This window comes from Panthera tigris, chromosome B1 (assembly GCF_018350195.1).
Source record: "Panthera tigris isolate Pti1 chromosome B1, P.tigris_Pti1_mat1.1, whole genome shotgun sequence".
In the NCBI taxonomy this organism is placed as follows: domain Eukaryota; kingdom Metazoa; phylum Chordata; class Mammalia; order Carnivora; family Felidae; genus Panthera; species Panthera tigris.
The window spans coordinates 115,727,312-115,754,670 of NC_056663.1; the positions used below are offsets into that span (position 1 = coordinate 115,727,312).

Genomic DNA, 27,359 nt, shown 5'->3' on the forward strand with positions numbered 1-27,359 from the left:
GTGGCAGGCTACAAAGACTGTATTGTAATCATAGCCTCTGCATGAGCAGAAATGGATTCTGGCAATTCTAGCAGCCAAGCACCAATGGAACACTCCACTATCCCAGCACTGCCCAATATGGTAGCTGCCAACCACACATAGCTATTTACATTTAAATTTAAAATAATAAAAAAACTCTGTTCCTTAGTCACACCAGACACATTTAAAATGTTCAACAGCCATGACTGGTTATTAGCTACTGTGTTGGATTATGAAGCTATACAGTATCTCCATCACTACAGACAGTACCACTGGACACAGGCATTCTAAACATAGAGTTCCATTTGGTCTTGTGTACTTCTTCCTCCCACAAAGAAAGACTCTTGTCTCATTTGACTAGAAGATTAACTAATCCTGCAGTCACAAAAATACAACGTATCTTATTTTGGGTATGAACTTCATCATACTTAGAACAGACTGATTGCTTTGTGCCTACATCTGAATGAATTTTATAAAGTGAAAGAATTAGTTTGAGTTGCTTTCACTATAACCATACCACCCAGTGGTGAAGTTATGTAGAAGATGTACAGCTCCTATCTACTTCTAAGAAAGGTTACTGATGTTTACCAAAAGGAACTGGCAAGTGTTAGATGCTAAATTGGCTTAGGTTAGTTCACAAATTCCTCAGCCATATTTTCCAAAAATTCTTAAGTGGTTATAAGTGTTATGAGAGGTATGAATGATGAATTATAAAAGCACTTTTTTTAGACATACCTAGAAAAATGAAATCTACAAAGGAGTAAAGGAGACGAGGTCAAAAAAGAGTCACATTTATGAGAATAGCTTCAAGCAATAAGGTTAAGGATAAATTAGAAAAGACTAAAAAGCTAACTTTCTACCTGTGACTTCTCTGAAACTGAAATATACACTAAAATTTAGTCACATCAAACCACATATGGACCTGTACACTTAATCTCTACTTTCTATGTTTAGTTATGTTAAAACATACTCTACCTCAAATAACACACTCCTACCCTGTCAACCTGGTCAATCTTCACATATTCCTTTAGAGCTCAGTTTCTATATTCCAATATCATACTGTTCCTAATTTTGTTCTAGTTCATAAAGGTTTCAACTTTCTTTTGACACCACTATTAATATCGAAAATGTTGACATCTGATAAACCAGTCAAGAGCCAAGTAACCTTGAAGTTTAACAATACCTTTCATTTCAATTTTCTCTTTCATCTTTTCTTCTGCTCTTCCTCCTGTTATCTGTTCTTTGGCACCAGAAGATACAGTTGTTATTGGTATAGACTGTATCACTTTTTCGGAAACCGTGGAATTAGCTTGCAGTGGAGTACCAGATGGGAATGGTATTTGTTTCACTGATACAGAAAATGAAATAAAGTCATTATGAACTCTTTTTAAAAGAAAATTTCACTGTATATGATTATCAAATCTCTACTCTCTGAGACTGTAAAAAGGCTGCCAAAAAATTAATAATATTTTAAACATGATAAAAGTTAAAAGATCCTCATTTAATCACTAATGACTCAACTGAGACAATTGCACACAATAATAATGACTAATATTTATCATGGATTATGTCCTAGACACTTTTCAAAATGCTTTATATAAATTAACTCTTGTATTTCTAATACCCTAAAAGCAGTAAGTTTTCTGTTGTTGTTTTTTAGAGAAAGAGAACAGAAACAAGGGAAAGGGGGAGAGAGAAAGAGACAGAGACAAAGAATCTTATGCAAGTTCTATGCTCAGTGCAGAGCCCAAAACGGAGCTCAATCCCATGACCCTGGAATCATGACCTGAGCCGAAATCAAGAGTTAAGACACCCAAGCGATTGAGCCACCGAGGCACCTCTCAAAGCAGTAACTTCTATTCACATCCCCATTTACAGATGATCAACATGAGCAATACAGAAGTTAAAAACTTGGCCCATCACACACAGAATGAGTAGGAAAATAAATTTATACTGAGGCAGTCTGTCTCCAGAGACTAGCCTCTCATGGTTTGGCAAGATGGCATGTTTTTCACTCAGGTTTTCTTTCATACTGAACAATTAACTAGGAAAGTGTTTTAATAATAGTCATTTCTTTATCAGCATTAATGGAGATGCAAGTCCATAATTCTATTTCAAAAAACTTTTTAAGGAAGAAAATTCCTTCAGCAATGTTAAAAACACTCTCATGGCCTAGTGAATATGGAAAAACAAAATCTTGTGAGGGATTTTGATGTGGGTTAGATTCTGGCCAACATTCAGACCACTTTTCTGAGGTATTTTTAAGTTCCCTGGAGGCTATTGCTTCATTAAGTAATGTGACACTCCTTATTTTATGTTCCACCATTTGACAGAATACAATAATTTAAGCTGTTGATATGCTTTAGCATTTCATTAACAAGATTAGAGTTTAAAAAGTTCCAGGGCAAACTTTTGGAACTGGGAAAATGGAAAGCAGTTTTACACTGCTAATATTTTAACTGTTTATTTAATTCTGTACCTGTATTCCAAATCTCTTTGTTGTGGAAAAGATCACATTTTTCATTAACAAACAATATTCTCTTCAGTTGATAGTTTTAAGCACACATTATTGATTTTTCCTTACTTTTGTTTAGCTCACAAAGGGTAGAACCCATACTACGGAATTCAAAATAAACCACTCTGACAGAATAACATGATAGGAAGTAGTAAGAGAGACTTTCACTATACTTGGGCCTACTTAACTCACTTAGGAAAGATTTTCTATAGTATAATCAAATGCGTCTCTCTGTGTGGTACTTTAATATTGTAACAGAGCTATTATTATTGTTGTTGTTCTATAATATAAATTTGTCTAGACACCTTTAAAATAATTCAGTAAAATTTAAATTTTTATTTATAACATAATTGAAATGATAATTATCTGCTGAGTTGAATAACCTAAATATTATATGATTTCAGGAGTGCCTGGGTAGCTCGGTTGGTTAAGCGACAGACTCGATTTTGGCTCAGGTCAGAGATCTCACGATTGTGAGATTGAGCCCTGCATCAGACTCTGAACTGAGCGTGGAGCCTGCTTGGGATTCTCTCTCTGCCCCTCCCCTCCTTGCCAACACGCATGCACTCTCTCTCTTTCTCCCTCAAAATAAATAAACATTTATAAAAACTTTATGATTTCAAGCAAATTACTTTATAGCTGTCAGCTTTAATTTCCTCATGTATAAAACAAGGACATTTGTGTACACAATTTTAAGGATAAAATATATAATATACATGAAGCACTTGGCACACCTGCCTGGCATATAGTAAAACTTAATAAATGTCAGCTAAATATTACTACGGCTTATTTTCAATAACTAATAGGGAACAGTGATGATCTAGTTGAAACATATAGCACAGAGATTAAAAGCATAGTTTTTTTTTTTTTTCAAAAATAAACATAAAAAAATTTTTTTTAAAAAAGGGGCCCCTGGGTGGCTCAGTCAGCTAAGCGTCTGACTTCAGCTCAGGTCATGATCTCGCGGTTTGTGAGTTCGAGCCCCACGTTGGGCTCTGTGCTGATAGCTCAGAGCCTGGAGCCTGCTTCGGATTCTGTGTCTGCCTCTCTTTCTGCCCCTCCTCTGCTCACACTCTGTCTCTCCCTCTCTCTCAAAAATAAATAAACATAAAAAAATTTTTTTAACCAAAGTTTCTTTTTTTTAATTCAAGTATAATTAACATACAGTGTGCTACATTACTTTCACATGTACAGTATGATTTCCCTGATGAGGGTAAGAATATACAATGGAAAAAAGACAGTCTCTTCAACAAATGGTGTTAGGAAAACTGAACAGCTATATGCAAAAGAATGAAACTGGAGCACTTTCTTACAGAATACACAAAAATAAACTCAAAATGGATTAAAGACCTAAATGTGAGATCTGAAAGTTCCTAGAAAAAAGATAGGCAATAATTTCTCTTGACTTCAGCCACAGCAACATTTTCTAAACATTTTCTAAACTGAAGCAAGAGAAACAAAAACAAAACTAAACTACTAAGACTACACCAGAATAAAGCCTTTTGCACAGTGAAACCATCCACAAAACAAAAAGGCAATTAACTGAATGAGGGAAGACACTTGCGAATGATATATCTGATCAGGGGTTAATATCCAAATTATATGAAGAACAACTATAATTCAACACCAAAAATAATTATAATAATAATAATTCAACACCAATAATAATAATCCACTTAATAATAGGCATAGTACCTGAAGAGACATTTTTCCAAAGACATACAGATGCCAACAAACATATGAAAAAGATGCTCAACGTCACTAAAAGCATAGGTTTTTGAAACCCAGCTCTGCCACTTTTTGCATGAGCTCAAACAAGATCATTTGCCTTTCCTAAATCTCCACTTTCTCTTTTGTAAGGGGAACAATTGCATAAGAAGGGCTACTGTGGGGATAAAATGAGAAATCTAGCATAATACCTAACTTAATAAACAATGATATAATTACTATTATAAATCAAAACAACTTATTATTTCAATATTTAATCACCTCCGTTTTGAATTTCTGCCTGAATTAGCTCTTGTTTCAATTCTTCAATTTCTTTCTTTAATTTAGCATTTTCAACTCGAAGTTTCTTCTCTTCTCTCAAAGTTGCCTGCAAAACTAGGATCAAGAAAATCCAGTAAAGAGATAGCCATGTTTTCTAAAAGGTTTCTTATGAATACTATTTGAAAAGAGCACAGCAGTATAAACACAACTAAGATAATACCAGTAAACAAATATTTGTCTATTCCTTTATATCAGTTTAGAATTTATTAAACTACAAAAACGGTAAAAAATCTGCAAAATAATAACAGAACAGAAAAGTTTTGTTTATGGGGCGCCTGGGTGGCTGTCAGTTGAACATCCAACTTTGGCTGATGTCATGATCTCACAGTTCATGAGTTCAAACCCCACGTCCAGCTCTGTGCTGACAGCTCAGAGCCTGGAGCCTGCTTCAGAATCTGTGTCTCCCTCTTTCTCTGATACCCCCTACCCTGCTTATGCTCACTCTCTCACTCTCAAAAACTGAATAAAAATTTAAAAATAAATTTTTTTAAGTTTTGTTTATGAATCGTTTTTCTAGCTTCCATAATGATGCTAATGACAAATCAATAATACATAAACTATCAAAATGAGACAAATATTAAGATACATTATTATTTCTTTAAGCTGGAGATCTAATGATAGCAAACCATAAAAAAACTATTCTCACTTCTTTCTTTTTAATCATTACCTTGTAAAAGTACAATCTGTTATTCTTTTTTTCCTAATTTCTCAGAGGTTGAGCTGGCCTGCCAAACATTTAGTGAGTGAAATAGCTTCAAAGATTTGCTCAACATATAATACGTGCATTAAAGGTGAGCAACAGGATATACAAAAGAATAAAAACAAAACAAAACAAACAAACAAAAAACAATGATTCTCAGTGGGGTTAGGACTGCTCCCGAGGTAGGATTCTTAAAATCTGTGGGAGTATTTTGGGGCATTTATTGGGCAGAAGTCAGGGACGCCAAATGTCCCGAAACATGCTAGATACACTCATAAAATGAAGAGCTGTTTCACATTCTGCAGAATTTTCCACTGACCGATTGTACATCTGTGTAGGTGAAAATCCTGTTAATCATTTGAGCCTAGATCCTATGTTTTATATATAAACACAAAATATTATTAAACATTTTCATCACACCCTGAATTTTTTATAAACCAAGTATCATATAAATCAAGAATAAACTATTCTTTGCTTTGTTCACAGCCTTACCCGAAGAATTATTCATCATTCTGAGTAAATCAAAAACATAACTGAAAGCTGCTTCTGCTATCGGAGTTGCTAACATAAAGGCAGACTAAATAAACACTCATATCAATTAGCATTATGTCTGTTGCATTCTTGGTGATTCTATGTATGTGAATCATACAGCATATGACTTTCTCATATGTCTGGTAATACCATCCACCTAAGAATTTACTTACTAAAATACATATTTTTATTATTACTACTATTTATAAATTACTTTCTTTTTTAATTTTCCTGTGTATTATATACATGATTAATGTATGGTTTGAAATTATGTGTATAGGTAGGTTATTTTATCTAAAAAATATTTTATTTACAAAACATTAAGAGATTTTACAAAATATTTATTGCAAAACAGGAACAATGGGACTGGGAAGCATCAGGATAGGCTACCAAAAAGTAATAATGATAAAGGTGAAGAATAAACACGCACTAAGGGTAGAAAGGTTCCTTTATCTTTTAATTAGCAAAATTAAAATGTTAGTCAAGTTGCTAACAGGCACCCATATGAGAAAAAATTCACAGAAGAGATTAGAGATCACCTCTAATCTCTTTATCTTACTAATGGAAAGAAATATTAAAAACTTTAAGAAAAATAACAAGAAAAATCCTTTAAGAATTTTAAGAAAAATAAGAAAGTTTATAAAACATTATAAAAAAGACATAATTAAAGCAGTATTTTAAAATAAAGAAAAAATATTCTGAAGAGTAAATGTACAATTCTGTAAGCCATTCACAATCTTATACAGCAAAGAAAAGCATTTCTTTAGTTATGGTAAAAGACTTAGGGATTTTCGTCACACCATTAACATGGACTATTGAGAAATAAAATATACTTAACAAAATTCAACCTAAATCCTAAAAGGAGAAATTCAGATTTGATATTTTTGTACTTATCATAGCAATTTCTAGGTAAAATTTAAAGACCTATTGGAAAAAATGTAAAAATCATTTCAGAAGATGCCTCAGTAGAGGGTAATATGAGTATATATTTTCACAGGAGATATCTGAGTTCATATTTGATTTTACCCAATTTTCTTCATTTTACTCTCCAATTCTATATCAACTTATTTTAAACATGAATTTTCCCTTAGCACTCTTAAAATAATACACTGTTTTCCTTATATTACATTCACTACATATGAATTCTAATTTATCTTAATCCCAAAATATTTTACTCAAAATTAAAATGTTAAAGGAATCTAAGTTATCATCAAGATGATGAAATAATATTTACGGGGTAAGCACAGTTTTTGTGCTGTCAATATGTGAATTCCTTTTAAGTATCTCCTCAGAAAATGTAAAATCTCTTACTTGCTTTCTCCTTAAGAAGAGCAACTTGCTGCTTTAAATATTCAATAATTTGATCTGCTTCTGCACCCTTCTGTTCCAGTCTCTTCAGAACAGCACCATTAGTTGCCATTTTTTTAAAGATACGGCAGAAAATCCTAAGTGAAAAAATAAGTGATAAGTTATACCACAGAAGGAATAAAATTTATTGTACAGAACACTAAGCAAGCAGTTTGAAAGGAAAAACATCTTCCACTTTAACAGATCAATATACTAGAAAACTACATTTCCTATACTTTTCCTCCAGAGCAACAAACCAAATAAATGGCAGAAACATTAAATGACTAACTCCTCAATATGTTTGGAAGAGGGAATCAATTTTCTTTCCCTAAATGCAAAAAACATGCTATTTCACATTTTAGGCTGGAAAATTTTAAAGAAACTTTTAAAATACAGCAGAGTATTATAACACAAAACAGGAAGACTAAGGGAAAAGAATAACAATAACCTTAACCAAGCTGTAACTGAGTGCCACTCCTGTGTTCCAAAGTTAAGAATTGCTGAATTCCCTTTTTATATGCTACTTTTAGATACTGGATATTTCTACCGCTTATTTAACTATGTACAAATGTAAGGAGGAATATGTGACTTAGGAAAGACAAAAGAAAAAGATCAACAATTAGGAACATATCAATATTAAAGACATGCCTACTCGGAAATAATGCCAGCATATATACTGTGACTCTTATTAAAGAAAATAATTAGAATTTTAATTTCATAATAATTTACAGAAATTAGAAAACATCCTGTCAGTGTTCAGAAAAATGTGTATATGCAAGCATTCTGAGATTAACTCATAACGTTAAAGTTTAAACTGCCAAATATTAAAAGTCACACTAACAAAAGACAAGATAAATCATTAATACTACAAATTGCTCTTTTTTACCTGATTAACTTTAATTTATAATACAAAACATAACAATGACACAAGCACTGCTGAAGTAATTCTGATTTTAAATAAGTGATACACAATAAAATGGTGAAATTTTTTGATAAAGGAAAAAATTGGCTAATTAAGGGCAAATAATGTAAGATGTTTGAAAATTTCAAATTATGCAATATGCATCCTATAAAAAGGACATTCTGAAATCTTTACCTTTTTATTAAAAGAGAAACAATCCTCAAAAAACTTTTATGCTAAAGTTAACAATTTATAAATAGAATGACTAAAAAAAACTGATAAAAATAAAGTTGCTAATAAATGAAGAAAATATAAATGTGGTTAATCTGAGAAAGTCATAGTAAACCTGTCATTTTCTATATGGACTATTATTTAACAATTTAAAAAATACAGAGCATTTTGGTACAAAAATTGAAAATGAAGATATTAACTTTTTAATTCAGCCAATTTTTACCAACATAAACACAGAATACCCCGTTGCTCCTCAAATGTTTTTTTTTCCTTTTTAGAATTTTAGAGAAAAATACATATGAACATATGAAGAAAGTTAAGGTAAAAACAGCTTGTTCTTTTGGACTTTTAGTATCCTCCTATCAGCATTCTTTCAGTTTAATGTTTACTTTAGTCTAACATAATAATCAAATATATTCAATAGGTGAAATAGCTATCCCAAGAAAAATAATGAGTATTTGATTTAGCATAATTTGTTAACTTTTACTTTTGTAGCAAAAAAAAAAAAAAAAAAATTTGATGAGTTAATACCAAAATAAATGTGACATTAGTGATATGCCTTAGAAAAATCCCCAGTAAATGAATATCTTAACTCATAAGAAATAACTATAAGTATAAAATAGTTGTCATGAATTTGTCTACTGGTACAGAAGTTATCTCACAAATACCAGCCAAACATGAAACTCCTGTCCTGACTCACAGAAAAAGTTTCAAAACTAACAATAATTTGCAAAATAGAGATCATAAATCCCACCGAAGAGAGAAAAAAGATATTTTACTGAGTTGATAAATCTATTAACTATCTACAAAATCGTTATAAAAATGAGTTAAATAAAATATCACTTTTGTAATACATACTGAAGCACCAGAGTAACTTTAGTAAGAAAGAATCCTTTAAAACATAAACACAAATGAGCTGAATATACTAAATATATATATAAAACCACTAGAGAAAACAATGGGATAAAAAGAAGTGGTAACACTTTGAATGATACTGATAAAATATATATATATATATCAATGCCTTATGTATTTATTACATAAATTATAAAAGAAGCATAATTTATATACTTGGCTATAACTTTACTATTATAACTTTAGATTAAGGTCTAACTTTAAATCATGAAATAAAACTAGGACTGAGACATCACTTGAAATATTCAGTAAAAATGGATTCAGTTTTAGGTTTTTGGGTTTTTTTTTTTTTAATGTTTTTTATTTTTGACAGAGAGACAGAGACAGAACATGAGCTGGGGAGGGGCAGGGAGAGAGAGAGAGAGAGAGAGGTAGACACAAGAACTGAGCGAGGTAGGCTCTAGGCTCTGAGCTGTCAGCACAGAGCCTGAAGCAGGGCTGGAACTCATGAACAAGATCATGACCTGGGCTGAAGTCGGATGCTCAACCAACTGAGCCACCCAGGTGCCCTGTAAATGGATTCATTTTTAATCAAATAATTGTACAAATAAAATATGAAAAATAAAGAGAAAACACGTTAGTAACAAAGAGAAATGTTACTGAAAAGACATATATAGGACATGAAGTCTTAAAATGTTGAGAACAGAGAGATGACAGTGATCCTAATAAACCACTCGTATATAAAATAACTATGGATGACAGAAGCCATCTCAAATTTCCTGATAGGTATTGTTGAGTAATAATATCTAGTGCTTACTTTGTCTTTAGTAACTGCCAGGTCTTTTTCTCAGCACCTCACAATATTAACTTAATTATCACAACACCATGACATACATATTATTATTATTCCTTCTCCTTGTTTACAATATTAAGAACTTTTTACAAGAGTATGAAATAAAAGTAATTTAATAACAGGAACATGGATTTGCAAATCACAAGACCTTGGATCAAATCCTACCCTTTGCCTCCGAATCAACTTACCTAACCTCTCTGAGCCAAAAAGTTTTCTCATTTGTAAAATGGAGATAATTCTATGTATCTCATAGCATTGATATGTGGCAAAATAAGATACCATGAATAATATTCAATATTTCTGGCAAGTGGTAAAAAATGTCAGGAACTGAGCAAAATTCTGGTCACACAAAAAAAGATAGGATATATGTACAAACCTCACCTTCAAGAAGCTCCCAATAGTGTAGGCTACCGATGAGCATGATATTTTGTAGATCTTTAGGTAAATGATTTTTGTTTTCTTAAAGGTTAAGAACATAACAAATAATAAAAATACAAATTATAGATTGATATTAAAAATACATTTAGATAATTTGGCTAAGCCATACCTTAATTTCTTTGTGAGTGGTGGTATACAGTCTATGGGGGTAATAAATATTAATTTATTTACATTAATTGTGAATTTTGTTTATAATAGTATATAAAATATACCTAGAGACTCCTGTCCTCAGGAATACAAGACAACAGCCAACTGAAATCTTTGCACTTTCCCCTACAAACAGATATTGCCATTGTAATTACAGAAACTCTAAAACTAGATTTAAGATTATTTAAACAAATGGTGCACAAAAAAGAAATACTGAATGGCTTATAGATTTCAGTTTGAACACCTTGTGAAAGTCTTCTAAGAAACTAGTATTAATGGTTCTCAACTCTAGCTCAAAAGGCAAAGCAGTCCGGCACAAGCCATACATGCCATTTTGCCAAAGGCACACAAATGGCCAAGAATACCAAGAGAAAAATTGTCTTATGAAAATTATGTAAATTGTTTTGGTTTAAGGAAAAGAAAAAAGGGATAAAAATTCACTAAATACTTTCTACTCACAATTTTGCTATGAACCTAAAACTGCTCTAAAAAATAGTCTTAGGAAAATTCACTGAACAGCACACTTAAGAATGCATGAATTTAAAACCTGAAAATACTCTACATCCTAACTACTTATGACAAAGGCTTTATTTGGTTATGCAATAATTAATAATATCCCAACATTTACAACATATATCACATAATGATAGGTTACTTGTAACTATTTTAACTGCCACAAATATCAATAACATCATTACAAAGGAAGTCTCATTAAGAGAGAAAGTATCTTTTGCTAGCACAGTCACGTTTCCAGCAATAATCAAGTTTTCTTCACAAAATAAAACTTAGGAGCGACTATAAAACACACTAGCTGTTTTAACCAGTGTCTATTTTTTCTTTACTCCTAGGTTATCTTGGCAATATTACTCATGATGCGAAAATTAACCTGTCCTTTGAGATATTCTGGATTAGTTAGAAAGACAAGTCTATATGTTGAACAAAATTTTCCTCAAATGCTAAGAGCTATGTATTGTTTTTGAATTAGAAGCTCTGGGAATACGTTTTCTAGTACTTGTTAATTAACTTTAAACTTTTCAAAAATATAAGTATGATGCATAAATTTATGTCCATATTTTATAGTAATATGTAGATATTGATCATTCGCACCAGCAGAAAAGTAGTTGTCTTTTTTTCCCTTACAGTATTTATAGCTAACTAATCTTGGTTGAATCACATACTTAACAGCCTGTGTGATCTTGGTAAAGTTACTTAACTTCTCTGTGTTTCATTTTTTAAATTTATAATGAGGATAATTTCACCTGATTTCACTTTCTATTCCTTGGCACCTCCTTTTAGGGATCCTTTTTCTTGACTTGTCCCTTTTATGTTTTTCAGGGTTTGGTCCTGATTTCTAGTCTCTTCTAAGGATTGCAAACTATTACCACCACACAAAGCAGGGATCCCTTTGTGTTCCAGGGTTAACAATGTTTGAAACAGCTGAAGGTTTAAGCAAGGCAAAACAGACTGAACAACTCCCTGCTGTCTGCCACTTATGCCACCTGCCAGGTCCCCATAAATAACTTATGTTCATGACCCCAATTTTACTTATATTTCCTGATTTTGAGTCATGTGCTGGGTTTATAGTAGAGAGCAAAATTAAACATATTCTTTGTATTCACTAAGCTTTCAAACAAATGAGGGAAAACACAGTAAATTGGAAAAAAAAATTTAAATGAGGTTAAGTTTAGGGCAACAGTGCTAGTTTAATAAAAACACTGCTTAAAGCTTGGACAAATCTTGTACCATTCAACCCAGTGCTCATTTCATTATCATGTGCCAAGTGCTCCACAGTGACTTTCAATTTTACACGGTATTTTATATGGAGTACCTACTGAATTTCATAACTTTAAGTTTCCTTTGTCTCCTCAAAGCTTTTAGTGTGCTAATAGGCTTCGGTTTTCTCACAGATGATAATGCTAATAATAATTTTTTTTTAAGTTTATTTACTTATTTTGAGAGAAAGCAAGTGTGAGCAGGGGCAGGAGCAGAGAGAGGAGAGAGAAAGGATTCCAAGCAGGCTCCCCACTGTCAGTGTGGAGCCAGATGTGGGGCTCTATGCCATGACCTTAGCCCAAATCAAGAGTCAGACGTTTAATCAACTGAGCCACTCAGGTTACCCAATAATAATAATGTTAATAACAGATAACATTTTAGAGTATTTATTATGGGCTGGCTAAATGCTTTACATAGATCATCTATGAATACTCTATAATTACTTCCATTATACAAAGAAGAAAACTTGAATTAAAATTAGTTTGCCTTAGGTCATGTGACTAGTTAGTAACAGGATTAAAACTTAGGGTCGGTCTGATCCTGCAGTTAGCTCTTTTAATATCGAAGCTCGAATTTCTATAAAAGACATTAATTCTGTAGAGTTTCCCAATGTATTTAACCACAAAATCCTAACCAAGGAGCACCTATTATAGAACTAATATCCTCTAAAACATTTTGGGAATACTGGCTTAATCTGTACTAAATTTTATTTAATGATTAGGAGATTAAAATACACATAATAATTGCATGCATAGTAATTACAAATGCAAAACACATAGAAAAAAAGAGAAAACAGTACATGAGTACGTAAACTGGGTTTGGATAGTAAGTTTCTGGATAGTTTAGATAGACTTTTCTTCTTCCTTTACTAATTTTAAAAAATAATGAATTTATTTTATAACAAAAAACATTTGAAAAGTATTATCTAAATTATTTTGCCTTTAATTTTGTTCGTAATATTCATTATGGGTCATTAAATCTAAAAAGCCATTGTAAGATGCTGCTATTCATTAAAGCTGTTGCTGATTTTAGGAAATACATGAATTTAAACTACATCTTAATCATTAAAACATACACAAAAGGTTATTTCTGAGATTCCTATCATTGCCAAATGGCTTCCCTATACCTCAGTAGTCTTTCCCCACTCTGATTCTAAATTGTCAGTAACTTCTTTTAAATAACAAATTCCCTGCCCCGGCTTTTCAATGTTAGGAACCAAATATAAACAAATAAGCTATTGCTTTGAAATGGAAATTTTAAGTGCAGGTTTTCAATTTTATTTTATAGTATAGGAATTCTACAAAAATTTGGAAGGGTCTCTCTACTTCCCAAACACCTGATTTCACTGTTTCAGAACTTCAACTAGGTAAAAGTTTATGTTCTTCTTAGACACTCTAAGTACTGTATTTCATAAAATCTAAGATGCCGCCAATTGTAAAATGGCTCCAATCATAAGATGCTCTGGCATTTTATGTACCATTAAGAAAAAAAACCACACACCCTGTATCATTTGAAAAATCTCTTTTAAATTTAGCCCTATTTTTATCTTATGTCACTCTTTTGTTTCCCCTTATCTGTGTATACACAGTGACTTTTCATTTTAATGGTAAATCTGCATATAAAGGATACTTAAAATGGAGATTAAAGCCAACAACTACATACCAACACTACACGTAACCAAACTGATGACAATATTAACCATAATGACCAAGTCTGCATTAAGTACAGGCACTGACAACTGTTGCAAGTGCCACTTAGTTCATAGTGACTTTAAGACATCAATAATTGTGAAATGTAAATATGAGAAAAACATGTATATCAGAATAAACTATAGTGATTTTAATCAATTTTTTCTCTCCCTTTCTACCATCATTCTTATTCTAACCTTCCAATCTTCATTCCTCCATTTGCTTCATAATCTAACTGCCAAATCACCCCACAAAGAGAACATTTTTATTACCGTGCTACATAAGGGATACTTTTTAGAACAAAGTTAGTACCTCTACTAGGATTTAAAACCTGTCAAATGTAAGAATTTTTAAAAAGGTATACAATAAAATTAAATATTTTGAGGACAATCCCTCCCAGAGAGACTCAAACTACAATAGCAGTGGTAGCTGGCAGTAATTCCACGAGTATTTTTGCAACCTTTGCCAAAATATTGAAAACAGACCTAAAACTATGCTTTTTGTGAATGTTTATTTATTTGGCGTGTGGTCAGGGCACGAATTCAAATTCTAACTTGGCCATTCATCAGCTGTGTCACTGTTTTTATTTAAAAATTTTTGAGGTGGGCCACCTGGCTGGCTCAGTCGGTTAAGCCTCCAACTTCGGCTCAGGTCATGATCTCACCACTCCTGAGTTCGAGCCCTGCATCGGACTCTGTGCTGACAGCTCAGAGCATGGAGTGTGTTTCTGATTCTGTCTCCATCTCTCTCTGACCCTCCCTGCTTGTGATCTGTCTCTGTCTCTCTCAAATATAAATCAACATTAATTTTTTTTTTTTTTTTTTTTTTTTTTTAATTTTTGAGGTATAGGGGCACCTGGTTGGCTCAGTCGGTTGAGCGTCTGACTTCGGCTCAGGTCATGATCCCGCGTTCCGTGAGTTCAAGCCCCACGTGGGGCTCTGTGTTGAACGCTCAGAGCCTGGAGCCTGCTTCAGATTCTGTGTCTCCCTCTCTCTCTGCCCCTCCCCTGCTCATGCTCTGTCTCTCTCTCTCTCTCTCTCTCTCTCTCTCTCTCTCTGTCAAAAATAAATAAACGTTAAAAAAAATTTAAATTTTTGCGGTATAACACATTAGTTTTAGATGCACGTGATTTGATACTTATGTGTACTGCAAAATGATCACATTAGTCCAGTTAACGTCCTTCACCATAGTTACCAAAATTTTTTTCGTGTAATGAGAACCTTCAAGATCCACTCTTCTAGCTACTTTCAAATATTCAATAGAGTATTAACCATAGTCACTGCTTTGTATGTTATATCTCCATGACTTACTCATTTTAAAACTGGAAATTTGTTTTTATTCTTGATTGTTTTTCTTTACTTACTGGAGTGCCTTCTTCCTCTTTACTAATAAGGGCACAAGGAGTCTTGGGGGACTTAAGGGATGGCTATGAGAAGACAGTCCATACATTTTAGGTATTATGGCCATTGACACAGAAAATCTTCCTGTCCAGTGAAATATGCATAAAATTTAAAAAAAAAAGGGTATGTCTAGGCCTCTCATGGCCTTCTTAGCAAACACCAAGGTCACCTTTTACCTGATTCAGAATTTCTTCAGTAGGGTTTAACCATCCCTTTACATTCAAAGAAGCACTCAGCAATATCTTACTCCAATTTCCTATCCAAGAACACAGCTAATAACAACAGCCACTATTTTAAGGAGCCAAGCATATTACATATGGAGTCCTTTAAGCTTTTCAACCGTGTGAGATAACATTTCCATTTTATAGAAAAATTCAGAGAAAGTATGACTTGTCTAAATCCATTCAAATATTAAATGGCAAAGCTCTGATTTTAACTTGTGTTAAAACTCACACTACACTTCATTTTCAAAGTGTTTCCCAAATCTAATTAGAGAAAATTAACTTACTACCCACCAATATTCTTATCCATCTAAATTAAGGGCACTAAGAACCTGACCATCCATTTCTCACCACCCTTACTCAAGCTACCATGTCTCCTCTACCATGTCTACTAAAAAAGCCTCCAAACTGGTCTTTCTTCTACCCTGTCCCTTTCAATATATTCTCCACAGCAGCCAGTAAGATCCTCTTTTTAAAAGGAAGCCAGATTATGTCGTCTACTGCTCAAAAGTCTCCAATAGCTTAGATGCCCTCAATATCTTTCATGATCTGTTCCTTCTATGACTTTGTCTCTAGCTTTAATCCCTTAACTCAACTCCAACCCACAAGCTTCCTTGCTATTCAGGAGAGTTTATGTTTCATGGCATCAACTAGCAAATACTGTTTATGGCTGGTTCCTCCACCTGACTGCACTTACCCCAGACACTTGTATGGTTAATTCTCTCACTGACGCCAGCTCTTGCTTGAAAGTTGTCTTTTCAGTGAGACTTTCCCTGGCCACACTAATATTTCAAACTATATCCTCCTCTGCTTTATTACTTATCCCTTAAGCGCCCATCACGACCTGCAATAGAACATGTTTTTCTTAATTCTGTTTAGGATGTCTTCCTCCATAAAATGCGGACTACAGGAAGATAGGGGTTTCTGTTTTGTCCATCGTTCTGTTCCCAATGCCTAAAACAGTACTAGAAACATGGTGGGCGAGTAACTAACTGAATGACTTCCTGACCCACCCCCACCCCTTTCACACACACCGGCGCGCGCGCACACATATAACTAAACGTGTTTGTGAATATATCTTTTCCAGTAGCAGCCTTTCTGTCAGCCCCGCATCCCATTTCTCAAACTTCGTTCCTTCAAGAGGTACCAAGCTGTTCCCTATTCCACATGCCAAGACTGGTGCTGGTATAAACGTACTTCCCACCAGTATTCGGAGGCTAGGTCCTATCTCCCCAAGATGAGTAAGGGAAGGAGGACTCTCCTTTGACCTCAACACGCCTACCCCCGGACCCTCTCAGGGAGTCACTCACATAAATCGGTGGACAGAGCAACCTGGAGAGCCTCACCGGGTAGCCTCAGTCTTCAGCAATTAAGGGCACCGTCCCGCACCCGACGGCAGTGAGAAAGGACCCAACGAGGTGTCCTCACCAAACGCCTGAGCGTTCCACTGACTTAACGTCAAATTCTGTCGCCCCCTTCCCGGGCGTAACCGCACCACGCTGTCCGTCTTCTATTTCCTCAGCTAATAACTTAAACTCCTCTGTACCTCTTCCTTGGTAGCTACATTTTGTCACCGGTTGGGTAAGGGGCAAAACGCCGGACGTCGGGTCTTTCCTCCATGTTGTGTCGTGGAGGTTGTGAGGTCAGAGGAAACGGCCGGGCTGAATCGAGGGCGGGGGTGGGGAGAGCTGGGAGCTGTCATTGGAGCGGGTCTGGCTCGCGGTCCCGGCCAGATTCCGAGCCGGGAATTTCGGCGGATTTAGCTCGCAGGCAAAACGCAATCCCAGCGCTCCCGGAGCGGCCTCTTTTGTAGAAGCACCTGAGATGCTGGGTGTGGTGCACTAAACGGTAGCGACAGCAGCAGCCACAGCAAGCTGGGGCCCTGTGTAGAAGCTCCATCCCCTTGTCTCTGTGCCCGCCTGACTCAGAGGCAGGTATTTGGGTTCGTCAGTTTTGTGTGTCGTAGTGGGTGGGGCCGGTGGGAGGTAGAGGAATGTCAGGTGCAGCGAGTGGCCCAGTTTGTCCGCAGTAGAGGAGCCAACCTTTGGAGCTGCTTGCTACTGAGTCCTGTGCCCAAATGGAGCTAATGTCCGCCTTCCTTCCTACACACGTTTACCCGAGTCCTTTGAGAACTGTAGGCAGATGTTTAAGAATAACCACTGCATCACTGCTTCGAAGGAAGATTTAAAGAGGCGTTGGAGAATGTAGATTCAGTTCTCCATTACTCACCGTAGATGCAAAGTCTTGGTTTTGTTTTGGTTTTCAAAGGTTTAGTCATTTGTCGAGACATAACGTTCCCTTGTGGAGTTGGGGAATGTGAACTGGAAGTTCCTTTAGAATTGCCAGTGATTTCTTTTCAAGGCCCCTTGGTTCCTGTTTTTGTTTGGGACAGAAAGACAACTTTTTGAGGGAAAGTATATAAAATAAATGAGCTAGTGTTATTCGCCCGTTGAAGAAATGTGTGAATTATTTTATTCATGATGAAATCGGTATCTTTTGTACTGTTTTTTTTTTTACCTTCGCCCCCCGACCTCCAATCTAATTTCGACTCCCAAATTCTTTGTGGGTAGGGATTGTGTCTCGTCCACTGTCGTTGGCCCTGAAGCTGGAAAAACACCTGAGTTAAAATAGGTTCAAGATATTGGTTGAATGAATGAATTTTCAAACCCCATTCCTACGTTGTATTTCCTCAACTAATCTCTCTCTCAACTTCAACTGTTTTCTTTTTTTTCACTAGCTTTCTTCCACTCACCAAGTGTGAACAAATCTATGTGTATATTTTTTTATATGTGAACCTTTTTATGTGCAATCATCTACATGAGTGCTTGGTAGTTGAAGGAGAACATTGATGAAATATTTTACACTAACTCGTGTCTTATCTTTTTGAATCATTTGCGTTTCTTTGTTTGGTTCTTTGCTTTTCAGTTGTCTGATAGTCTGTCTAATTGAAAATCAAATAGTATAATATAGAAGGATTGCATAATAAAATGCAATGGTTTAATGTCTTCCTTCCTACCCTTAGTCCCATTCCTCAGAAATAACCCCTTTTAACCTTGTTAAACCTTAGATCTATAAGTTGAATAGTAAAAGAAAATGCTCACTCTTTTTTTTCTTTCTTTCTTTCTTTCTTTTTTTTTTTTTAACTTTTTAAGACAAACTATCCATAACCTCCCTTATCCAAAGTTTTGAATAGTCATTACATTTTTTAGTTTTCATATTGGTTAATGTTATAATTCTAAATAATATACGTAAATTATTTTTTCACAATTTTCAAAAATATATTTTGGCTCCTTGTTTGGTAAAATGAGGAAAGTAATGACTCTACCTTCATTGCCACTGCAAAAACTATATCACTTCCACCATCCCCTATCTGGACTTTTATTTATACATTGTTAAGGTTAATAATATTTATATTACATTTCTTAACTACAATTTTTTTTGCTTTTTTTATGTGTGCTAAAAAATAACAAAATGTTACAATATTATGGCTTTGTAAATATTCCTAAGTACAGAGTCAAAAAGTATGCTATGATACATTTCCTTCCCAGTTTCTTAATTTCATGACCCCTGTGCCACACTAAGGAGAAGACTTGTAATATTAACATCAGATTGATTTCTTCTTTCTTCCCCTATAATGACCAAAAAATTATGCCATAGTTAAGTGTGATTTATGTTTTGGGCCATGTACATCTTATATAGTTTTTAACCCTCCTCACTTTTACAAAGGACTTTCTGTTTTCTTTTGAGGGAAAGTTAGTTACATTGTTTTTGTTTTCACCAAATCCTTCCATCTTACGCTTTCTTTACCACATCCTCTCATTCTTTGTATGAGAAGCTTCCATTCCATATCTTTGCTTGAAGATGTTCCCTTAAAGCCCAATTACTTTCTGTTTAATGTGAATAGATTACATTCTGGTAAGTTACATTCTTTCTTAACCACACATTTTCTGTTATTTGTTTTTCTCCTCTGTTTTGGTAGAATACATCCTAAGAATATTTATTCATAAAAGGTATGTGGATGTTAATTTTATTTTTTAATGTTCATATGGCTGTAAATTATTATTATTTATTTTTGCTATAATGATGGATAGTTTGGCAGGGTATAGAAGCAAAATTTTGTCTCTTTAAGTCTTTCAAAGCTTCACTGTCCTCTAACTTTCACTATTGCTCATGAGAGAATGAGAATGCCACTCTTAATTTGTTGAGGCCTGAACTATTTATTTTCTCTCTGGAATGACTAAAAAATTTTATTTTCCTTGATGCTTTGAAAATGTATGATGACATGTCTTGTGAGTTTATTCTTGAAGTGAACTCATTGAAAGGAGCTAGGAAAAATGTCATAGTGTGGGTATTTTTCATTTGCCCTCCTCGATATTATAAGCCTTTCTAATTTGAAGGTACAATTTCCCTTCAACCGTGGGGAATTTTTCTCCTATTCTGTCTTCTATAATTTATTCTCCTTTATTTTCCTCTGTTCTCTTTTTGAAACTGTTGTAAGGTGGTTTTTGTATACTTGGTTTGATTTACTATATCTATTATCTTTTCTCTTATGTTTTCATCTATTGGCTTTTTGTTCCATACCCTGAGCAGTTGTCTCAACTTTCTTTTCCAACACTTCAGTCTAACTTGGTAATAATTTAATTTCCAACCACTCATTTTTAATTATTCCTTCCTCATATTCTCTTAATTTTATTTTTTATAAGATACAATTTACATATCTTAAAATGCACTGATTTTAAGTGAGTAGTTTGATGAGTTTTGATACATGTAAACATCCATGTGACAACCATCACCCCAATCAAGATGCAGAACATCCAAAACTCCAAAAAAGTTCATTTTATCAATTTTTTCTTTTATGGTTAGTGCTTTTTGTTATACTGCCTAAGAAATCTTTGCTATCCTAAGGTTGCATTTAGGTCTATAATCCATCTCAGATATTTGTGGATGTAACTGTAAGAATTGAGGGATTATTTTTTTTCTTTTCCATATGGATATATTGTTGTTTCAGCACCATTTGCTGAAAGACTGCCCTTTCCCTATTGATTTTCTTGGCCTTTGTTGGAAATCAATTCATTGTATTTTTAAAATTTTTTCAACTTAAAATTTAAAAAATATAAAGTATGTGGTCTCTAACACAAACATATGTAGATATAGAATATGGAAATTTGGAGCATAATAATAATATGAACACCCATTAAATCCACCAATTAAAAACTAAGATATTACTCAAGATTGTTGAAGCTTCTTATGGGTTCTTCCCTAATCTCACTCTGCTTTTCATACAGTGGTAATTGTATCCTCATATTTTTCTTCTCCTTCCTTCCATCCTCCTCCCCTTCTTCCTCATTATTATTATTATCACCTTTTTAAAAATTTTTTTTAAGGTTTATTCATTTTTTGTAGAGAGAGAGTGTGAGTGGGGGAGGGGCAGAGAGAGGGGGAGACACAGAATCCAAAGCAGGCTCCACGCTCTGAACTGGCAGCACAGAGTCTGATGTGGGGCTCAAACTCACGGACCGTGAGATCGTGACCTGAGCTGAAGTCGGACGCTCAACCGTCTGAGCCACCCGGTTGCCCCTACCTTACTTTTTAATATAATATTACCTCAAATGTACATACTCCTGAATTATTTATTATTCAGCTTTTCTTGTTGAATATTATGAATATTGGCATACATTTTATGTGCTTTTTTTCCCCACCCAACATTATATTTAGATTCATCTATGCTGATATATGTTGCTACAATTTGCTTATTTTCTGTCATGTATACTCTTCCATCAGATGAATGTACAGTTTCCTTAATCATTCACCTGTCTTTGGATATTTAAGTTTCCAGTTTGGGGATTAATAGGAACAACACCATGCTGATTTTTCTTGCATGTATCCCTTATTTATGTGTGTAGGACTTTCTGCCGGAATTGAATAGCAAAATAGTGTCAAACTGTTTTCCAAAGTGATTGTTTTAGTTTATATTCTCTTCATGTCCTAACATTTTGTATTATCAAATTTAATTAATCAGATTTAATTATTACTCTCTGGCAGGTATAAATTCTCCTATAGTTTTAATGAGCAGTTTCTTGAATATTAATGAGGATGTTCATTTTCTCATATATGTACCAGCAACTCCTTTTTACTCTTTTGTGAAATATGTTTTGCTACACCTCTTTTTATGTAATATCATGTCAAATCTTTCTAAATAGATTTCAACTTGTTTTGGTTTTCATTGTTTTCTTTTCCATAACTTATTTTAGTCACCTCCAGGGCAGGTTTTTTAGTTTGTTTATTTTATTTTTTGCCCATTATGATGTGGTCTTTCTTCAACTATCTGATGATTCCTGGACAGTTCATGATTTTAGAGTTAAGGAAGTCTGTCTGAGAGCTTTGTGTATATGGACAGGCTTGTTGACTGCTATTCTGTGTTTTAAGATGGCTGGGTAGATAGTTATATCTTAACTGGGGCCCTACAAATTCCAGAATTAAGAGCAGTTTGCCTTTGTCACCATGCCCATACTAGCTATTTATTATAATTCTCACAAAGTTGGTTTATTTCTAGGAAAGAAACTTACCTTTTTTCCTTTGAGGAAAAATAACCAACTAGTAATGGGGGGCCAGTGACAAAGTTAATTCTTTTATTCTTCTGCCCTTTAAGTTATCATTCTCATTTCAAATCCTCTTCTGACTTCTGTTCCCCATTGTTTCTGCTTTTGTGATCTCAAGTTTCTGAATCTGAAGAGGCCCAACAGAGGTCTTGACTGCAATATACTTTATAGTTTCTTTCTTTTGCTTCTTAAAACAATACTTCATATGCCAAATGCTTTACTGGGGGTTTTTGGAATCTTTCATTAGGTCATGGCCCTTTTCTGTTTTCTTCCTTATTATGAATTTATACATTTAAAAGTATTTCCTTTTAATGTTTTTAATGAGGTTTCTGCACAGACATAAAAAGTGGTCTATTACTTTGATTTAGAATTCCAACATTTTGATTGTGAAAGCTGAGAAAGGAAGAATGCAGTGCTGGACCAATGGAATGTCTTTGTAGTGAGACACCTGGGTGAAAGATCTTTTTGTTCAGTGGCCTTTTTCATTGTGATTGCCCTAATGTGATTCAGATTGATTTTGAGCAGGTTTCTTAATCTCCAGGTTGCTTTGTTACATAACTCTGGGGCACTATTTGTTTTGGAGACCATGCCAGTAGGATTGCCCTAGATATATACACGAAACATCTATCTTTAAACTGGAGGCAATAACATCTGTGAAGATTGTTGAGGGAATAAATTAAAACAGATCACATGGAAATTACCAAGCACAAAACCAAAACTGATTAGTTAAGTAACATAGAGGCTTCTGTTATCTAGTTTAATTTTTACTACTATTAATAGAGGCCTTGATAATTTAAAGGTAATGGTTGGAATACCTATTTCATCTTTTCTGACTTTACTTACTTTGCAAGAAGGAAAAATTCTTGATGGTCTATGGGTTGTTCAAGCTTTAGGTAAACAGAAGATCCTTATTGATGTGAATATGCAATAACAGACTTCCTCTTAACACTGTCAGACATCATGAGGAGGGAATGTTCTATTTTTTGCCTTTTTATGCCATTGAAAATCTTTGGTTATGATTTAGAGCTACAATCTAAATTTATGATTGGGTGGTTTTTCCTCGTAGATATTATCTTGGAATTTTTTTACTTTGATTCTTTTTACTGTGAAGTGTTCTGATTGGCATTTTCCTCCAAGTTATATATTATTAATCATATTTAAGGTGAGAAAACACTGGCTTAATTTTTGGTTGATCTGTCATAAAATTCTCTCCTTTTCCAGATTATCTTAGAAGATCTAGGATTCTGAAATGTTTCCCCTGAAGGATGCTGAAATGGGTGCCTTTACCTTCTTTGCCTCAGCTCTGCCACATGATGTTTGTGGAAGTAATGGGCTTCCTCTTACACCAAATTCCATCAAAATTTTGGGGCGATTTCAAATCCTTAAGACCATCACTCATCCCAGACTTTGCCAGTATGTGGATATTTCTAGGGGAAAGCATGGTAAGTTGTTCTTTTCTTCTGTTTCTGTATTCCTTACTCTGTTACCTTGATTAGGTTACAAGTATATAGTGAGCGCATACAATAGTCAGTATATGTGGGTATGTGCATGCCCTCACCTTCAGTCCAGCCAAACTGAGTCTTTCTGATTGAGTTTTCCTGATTGCCCTGGCCCCTCACAGGTCCCTGTTTTTATACTCTGCTATTTTCTTTCATGGGTTATATTATTCTCTGCAATCTGAGCTTAATCCCTTTCCTAATTTCTTATATATCTTTTATCAGATTTTATTATTATTTTCTATTTAATTTGTCTCTTTTGAGGATTCTCAGTTCTTGACTTTTGCCCCTAACCTCAGAGAGACAGTACTGCACCTGGTACATAGAAGGCATTCAGTAAGTGTTGAGTGAGTAAATTAATGAATGACTACATTTGAGAAATTCGTATTTTTCAGATCTGAGAATCAGGATTTTTAATTTTCTCTTTCAGAGAAACCACCTATCTTAAGCATATTTCTCCAATTCTGTAAAAAGGAAATGAAAGCTCTCATACCAGAAATTTGAGAAGTGTCTATTTAAATGTATTTTATGATTGAAAGTAGTTATTTGGGCTGTCTTCAAATGAAAACAGTCACTATTTTTTTCTTTTGGAATTTATTCTTTTCTTTCTTTTTTTTTTTTTATGAGTTCAGAAGAAGTGTTTATTGCCTTCTTATGTGGTTGCTCTGTAGGGCATAAGAAGGTATTGCATAAGCTTAATAGGTAAGAGAGCGATTAATGAATAAGCTGACTTTTCCTCATTGCTGCTTTTACCAAAGGAAAAAAATGTTCTCAGCGTTGGGCAACTAAATAAAAAGAGCCTCATTCCAGAAACAGAGGTTCTTCGTAGCACACCAAATATTTCTGAGTCTCTTCTGAGCCATGTTGTGGTGGGGGAATATAAACAGGAGCTGGTAGTTTGGAGGAGGGCCAGCCTCAGAGAACGTGTCCTCATCCCCTAACATAGTCAAGATTCAAAGAAATTATTGTATAGTTCATGATGTCCAAGTGCTTCCCTGTCCATGCTGAAGCCTCTCTTCTTCCTTAAGGCCGGGAAGACTATCATTCCGCCAGTGGACAGATCCCTGATGAGGCCCATAGGTTCACCGGGCAGACACCCCCTGTGATTATTGCCACCTGACCCCTCATCATTGTTCCCTTTCTTTTTTTTTTTTCAATTTTATTTTTTTTTAATTTACATCCAAGTTAGTTAGCATATAGTGCAACAATGATTTCAGGAGTAGATTCCTTAATGCCCTTTACCCATTTAGCCCATCCCCACCCCACACCCCCTCCAGCAACCCTCAGTTTGTTCTCCTTATTTATGAGTCTCTTATGCTTTGTCCCCCTCCCTGTTTTATATTTTTGTTTCCCTTCCCTTATGTTCATCTGTTTTGTCTCTTAAAGTCCTCATATGAGTGAAGTCATAGAATATTTGTCTTTCTCTGACTAATTTCATTTAGCATAATACTCTCCAGTTCCATCCACGTAGTTGCAAATGACAAGATTTCATTCTTTTTGATTGCCAAGTAATCCTCCATTGTGTGTGTGTGTGTGTGTGTGTGTATACATATATATATATATATATATATGTATATGTATATGTATATATATACATGTATATACCACATGTTCTTTATCCATTCATCCATCAATGGACATTTGGGCTCTTTCCATAATTTGGCTATTGTTGATAGTGCTGCTATAAACATGGGGGGTGCATGTATCCCTTCGAAACAGCACACCTGTATCCTGTGGATAAATGCCTAGTAGTGCAATTGCTGGGTTGTAGGGTAGTTCTATTTTTAGTTTTTTGAGGAACCTCCATAATGTTTTCCAGAGTGGCTGTGTTCCCACCAACAATGAAAAAGAGATCCTCTTTCTTGGCATCCTTGCCAACATCTGTTGTTGCCTGAGTTGTTAATGTTAGCCATTCTGACAGGGCTAAGGTGGTATCTCATTGTGGTTTTGATTTATATTTCCCTGATGATGAGTGATGTTGAGCATTTTTTCATGTGTCAGTTGGCCATCTGGATGTCTTCCTTGGAGAAGTGTCTGTTCATGTCTTTTGCCCATTTCTTCACTGGATTATTTGTTTTTCGGGTGTTGAGTTTGATAAGTTCTTTATAGATTTTGGATACTAACCCTTTATCTCATATATCATTTGCAAATATCTTCTCCCATTCTGTCGGTTGCCTTTTAGTTTTGCTGATTGTTTCCTTTGCTGTGCAGAATGTTTTTTGGTTTTTTTTTTGGTTTTTTTTTGATGAGGTCCCAGTAGTTCATTTTTGCTTTTGTTTTCCTTGCCTCAGGAGATGTGTTGAGTAAGAAGTTGCTGCAGCCAAGATCAAAGAAGTTTTTGCCTGCTTTCTCCTCGAGGATTTTGATGGCTTCCTGCTTTCACTTAGTTCTTTCATCCATTTTGAGTTTACTTTTGTGTATGGTGTAAGAAAGTGGTCCAGGTTCATTCTTCTGCATGTCGCTGTCCAGTTTTCCCAGCACCACTTGCTGAAGAGAATGTCTTTATTCCATTGGATATTCTTTCCTGCTTTGTCAAAGATTAGTTGGCCATACATTTGTGGGTCCATTTCTAGCGTCTCTATTCTGTTCCATTGGTCTGTTCTTGTGCCAGTACCATACTGTCTTGATGATTACAGCTTTGTAGTATAGCTTGAAGTCTGGAATTGTGATGCCTCCAGCTTTGGTTTTCTTTTTCAAGATTGCTTTGGCTATTCAGGGTCTTTTCTGGTTCCATATAAATTTTGGGATCATTTGTTCAGCTCTGAAGAATGCTGGCGTTATTTTGATAGGGATTGCATTGAATATGTAGATTGTTTTGGGTAGTATCGGCATTTTAACAATATTTGTTCTAACTATCCAGGAGCATGGAATCTTTTCCATTTTTTGTGTCTTCTTCAATTTCTTTCATAAGCTTTCTATAGTTTTCAGTGTATAGATTTTTCACCTCTTTGGTTAGATTTATTCCTAGGTACTTTATGGTTTTTGGTGCAACTATAAATGGGATTGATTTTTTGATTTCTCTTTCTGTTGCTTCATTGTTGGTGTATAGGAATGCAACCGATTTCTGTGCATTGATTTTATATCCTACAGCTTTGCTGAATTCATGAATCAATTCTAGCAGTTTTTTGGTGGAATCTTTAGGGTTTTCCGTATAGAGTATCATGTCATCTATGAAGAGTGAAAGTTTGACCTCCTTCTGGACAATTTGAATGCCTTTAATTTGTGTTGTCTGATTGCAGAGGCTAAGACCTCCAATACTATGTTGAATAACAGTGGTGAGAGTGGACATTCCTGTTTTGTTCCTGACCTTAGGGGGAAAGCTCCCAGATTTTCCCCATTGAGGATGATATTAGCATTGGATCATTCATATTTGGCTTTTATGATCTGGAGGTATGCTCCTTCTATCCCTACTTTCTTGAGAGTTTTTATCAAGAAAGGATGCTGTATTTTGTCAAATGCTTTCTCTGCATCTATTGAGAGGATCAGATGGTTCTTGTCCTTTCTTTTACTGATGTGATGAATCACATTGTTTGTTTCGTGGATATTGAACCAGCCCTGCCTCACCAGTATAAATCCCACTTGGTCGTGGTGAATAAT

At 34.6% G+C, this 27,359-nt stretch overlaps 2 protein-coding genes across 7 annotated transcripts in view; one reads left to right on the forward strand and one right to left on the reverse strand.

Annotated features, from left to right (window-relative positions):
• The window catches only part of AIMP1 (aminoacyl tRNA synthetase complex interacting multifunctional protein 1), a 38,853-nt gene extending 21,554 nt beyond the window's left edge, over nucleotides 1-17,299 (reverse strand). The window contains exons 1-4 of one of the 5 annotated variants that reach the window (XM_042984078.1): nucleotides 17,214-17,299; nucleotides 7,125-7,258; nucleotides 4,523-4,636; nucleotides 1,202-1,366 (exon numbers count right to left, since the gene is read on the reverse strand). In XM_042984078.1, coding sequence (XP_042840012.1) covers nucleotides 1,202-1,366; nucleotides 4,523-4,636; nucleotides 7,125-7,233 — 388 coding nt within the window. In that variant the 5' untranslated portion in view covers nucleotides 7,234-7,258; nucleotides 17,214-17,299. Of the gene's footprint in view, nucleotides 1-1,201; nucleotides 1,367-4,522; nucleotides 4,637-7,124; nucleotides 7,259-10,381; nucleotides 10,400-16,364; nucleotides 16,618-16,977; nucleotides 17,189-17,213 lie in introns of those variants that run through there. The other 4 variants (XM_042984079.1, XM_007080935.3, XM_042984080.1 and 1 more) reach the window with 4 other exon arrangements.
• Nucleotides 17,300-17,463: 164 nt separating this feature from the next.
• The window catches only part of TBCK (TBC1 domain containing kinase), a 225,044-nt gene continuing 215,148 nt past the window's right edge, over nucleotides 17,464-27,359 (forward strand). The window contains exons 1-2 of one of the 2 annotated variants that reach the window (XM_007080937.3): nucleotides 17,464-17,601; nucleotides 23,488-23,708. In XM_007080937.3, coding sequence (XP_007080999.1) covers nucleotides 23,516-23,708 — 193 coding nt within the window. In that variant the 5' untranslated portion in view covers nucleotides 17,464-17,601; nucleotides 23,488-23,515. The remainder of the gene's footprint in view (nucleotides 17,602-23,487; nucleotides 23,709-27,359) is intronic. The other variant, XM_007080936.3, reaches the window with a different exon arrangement.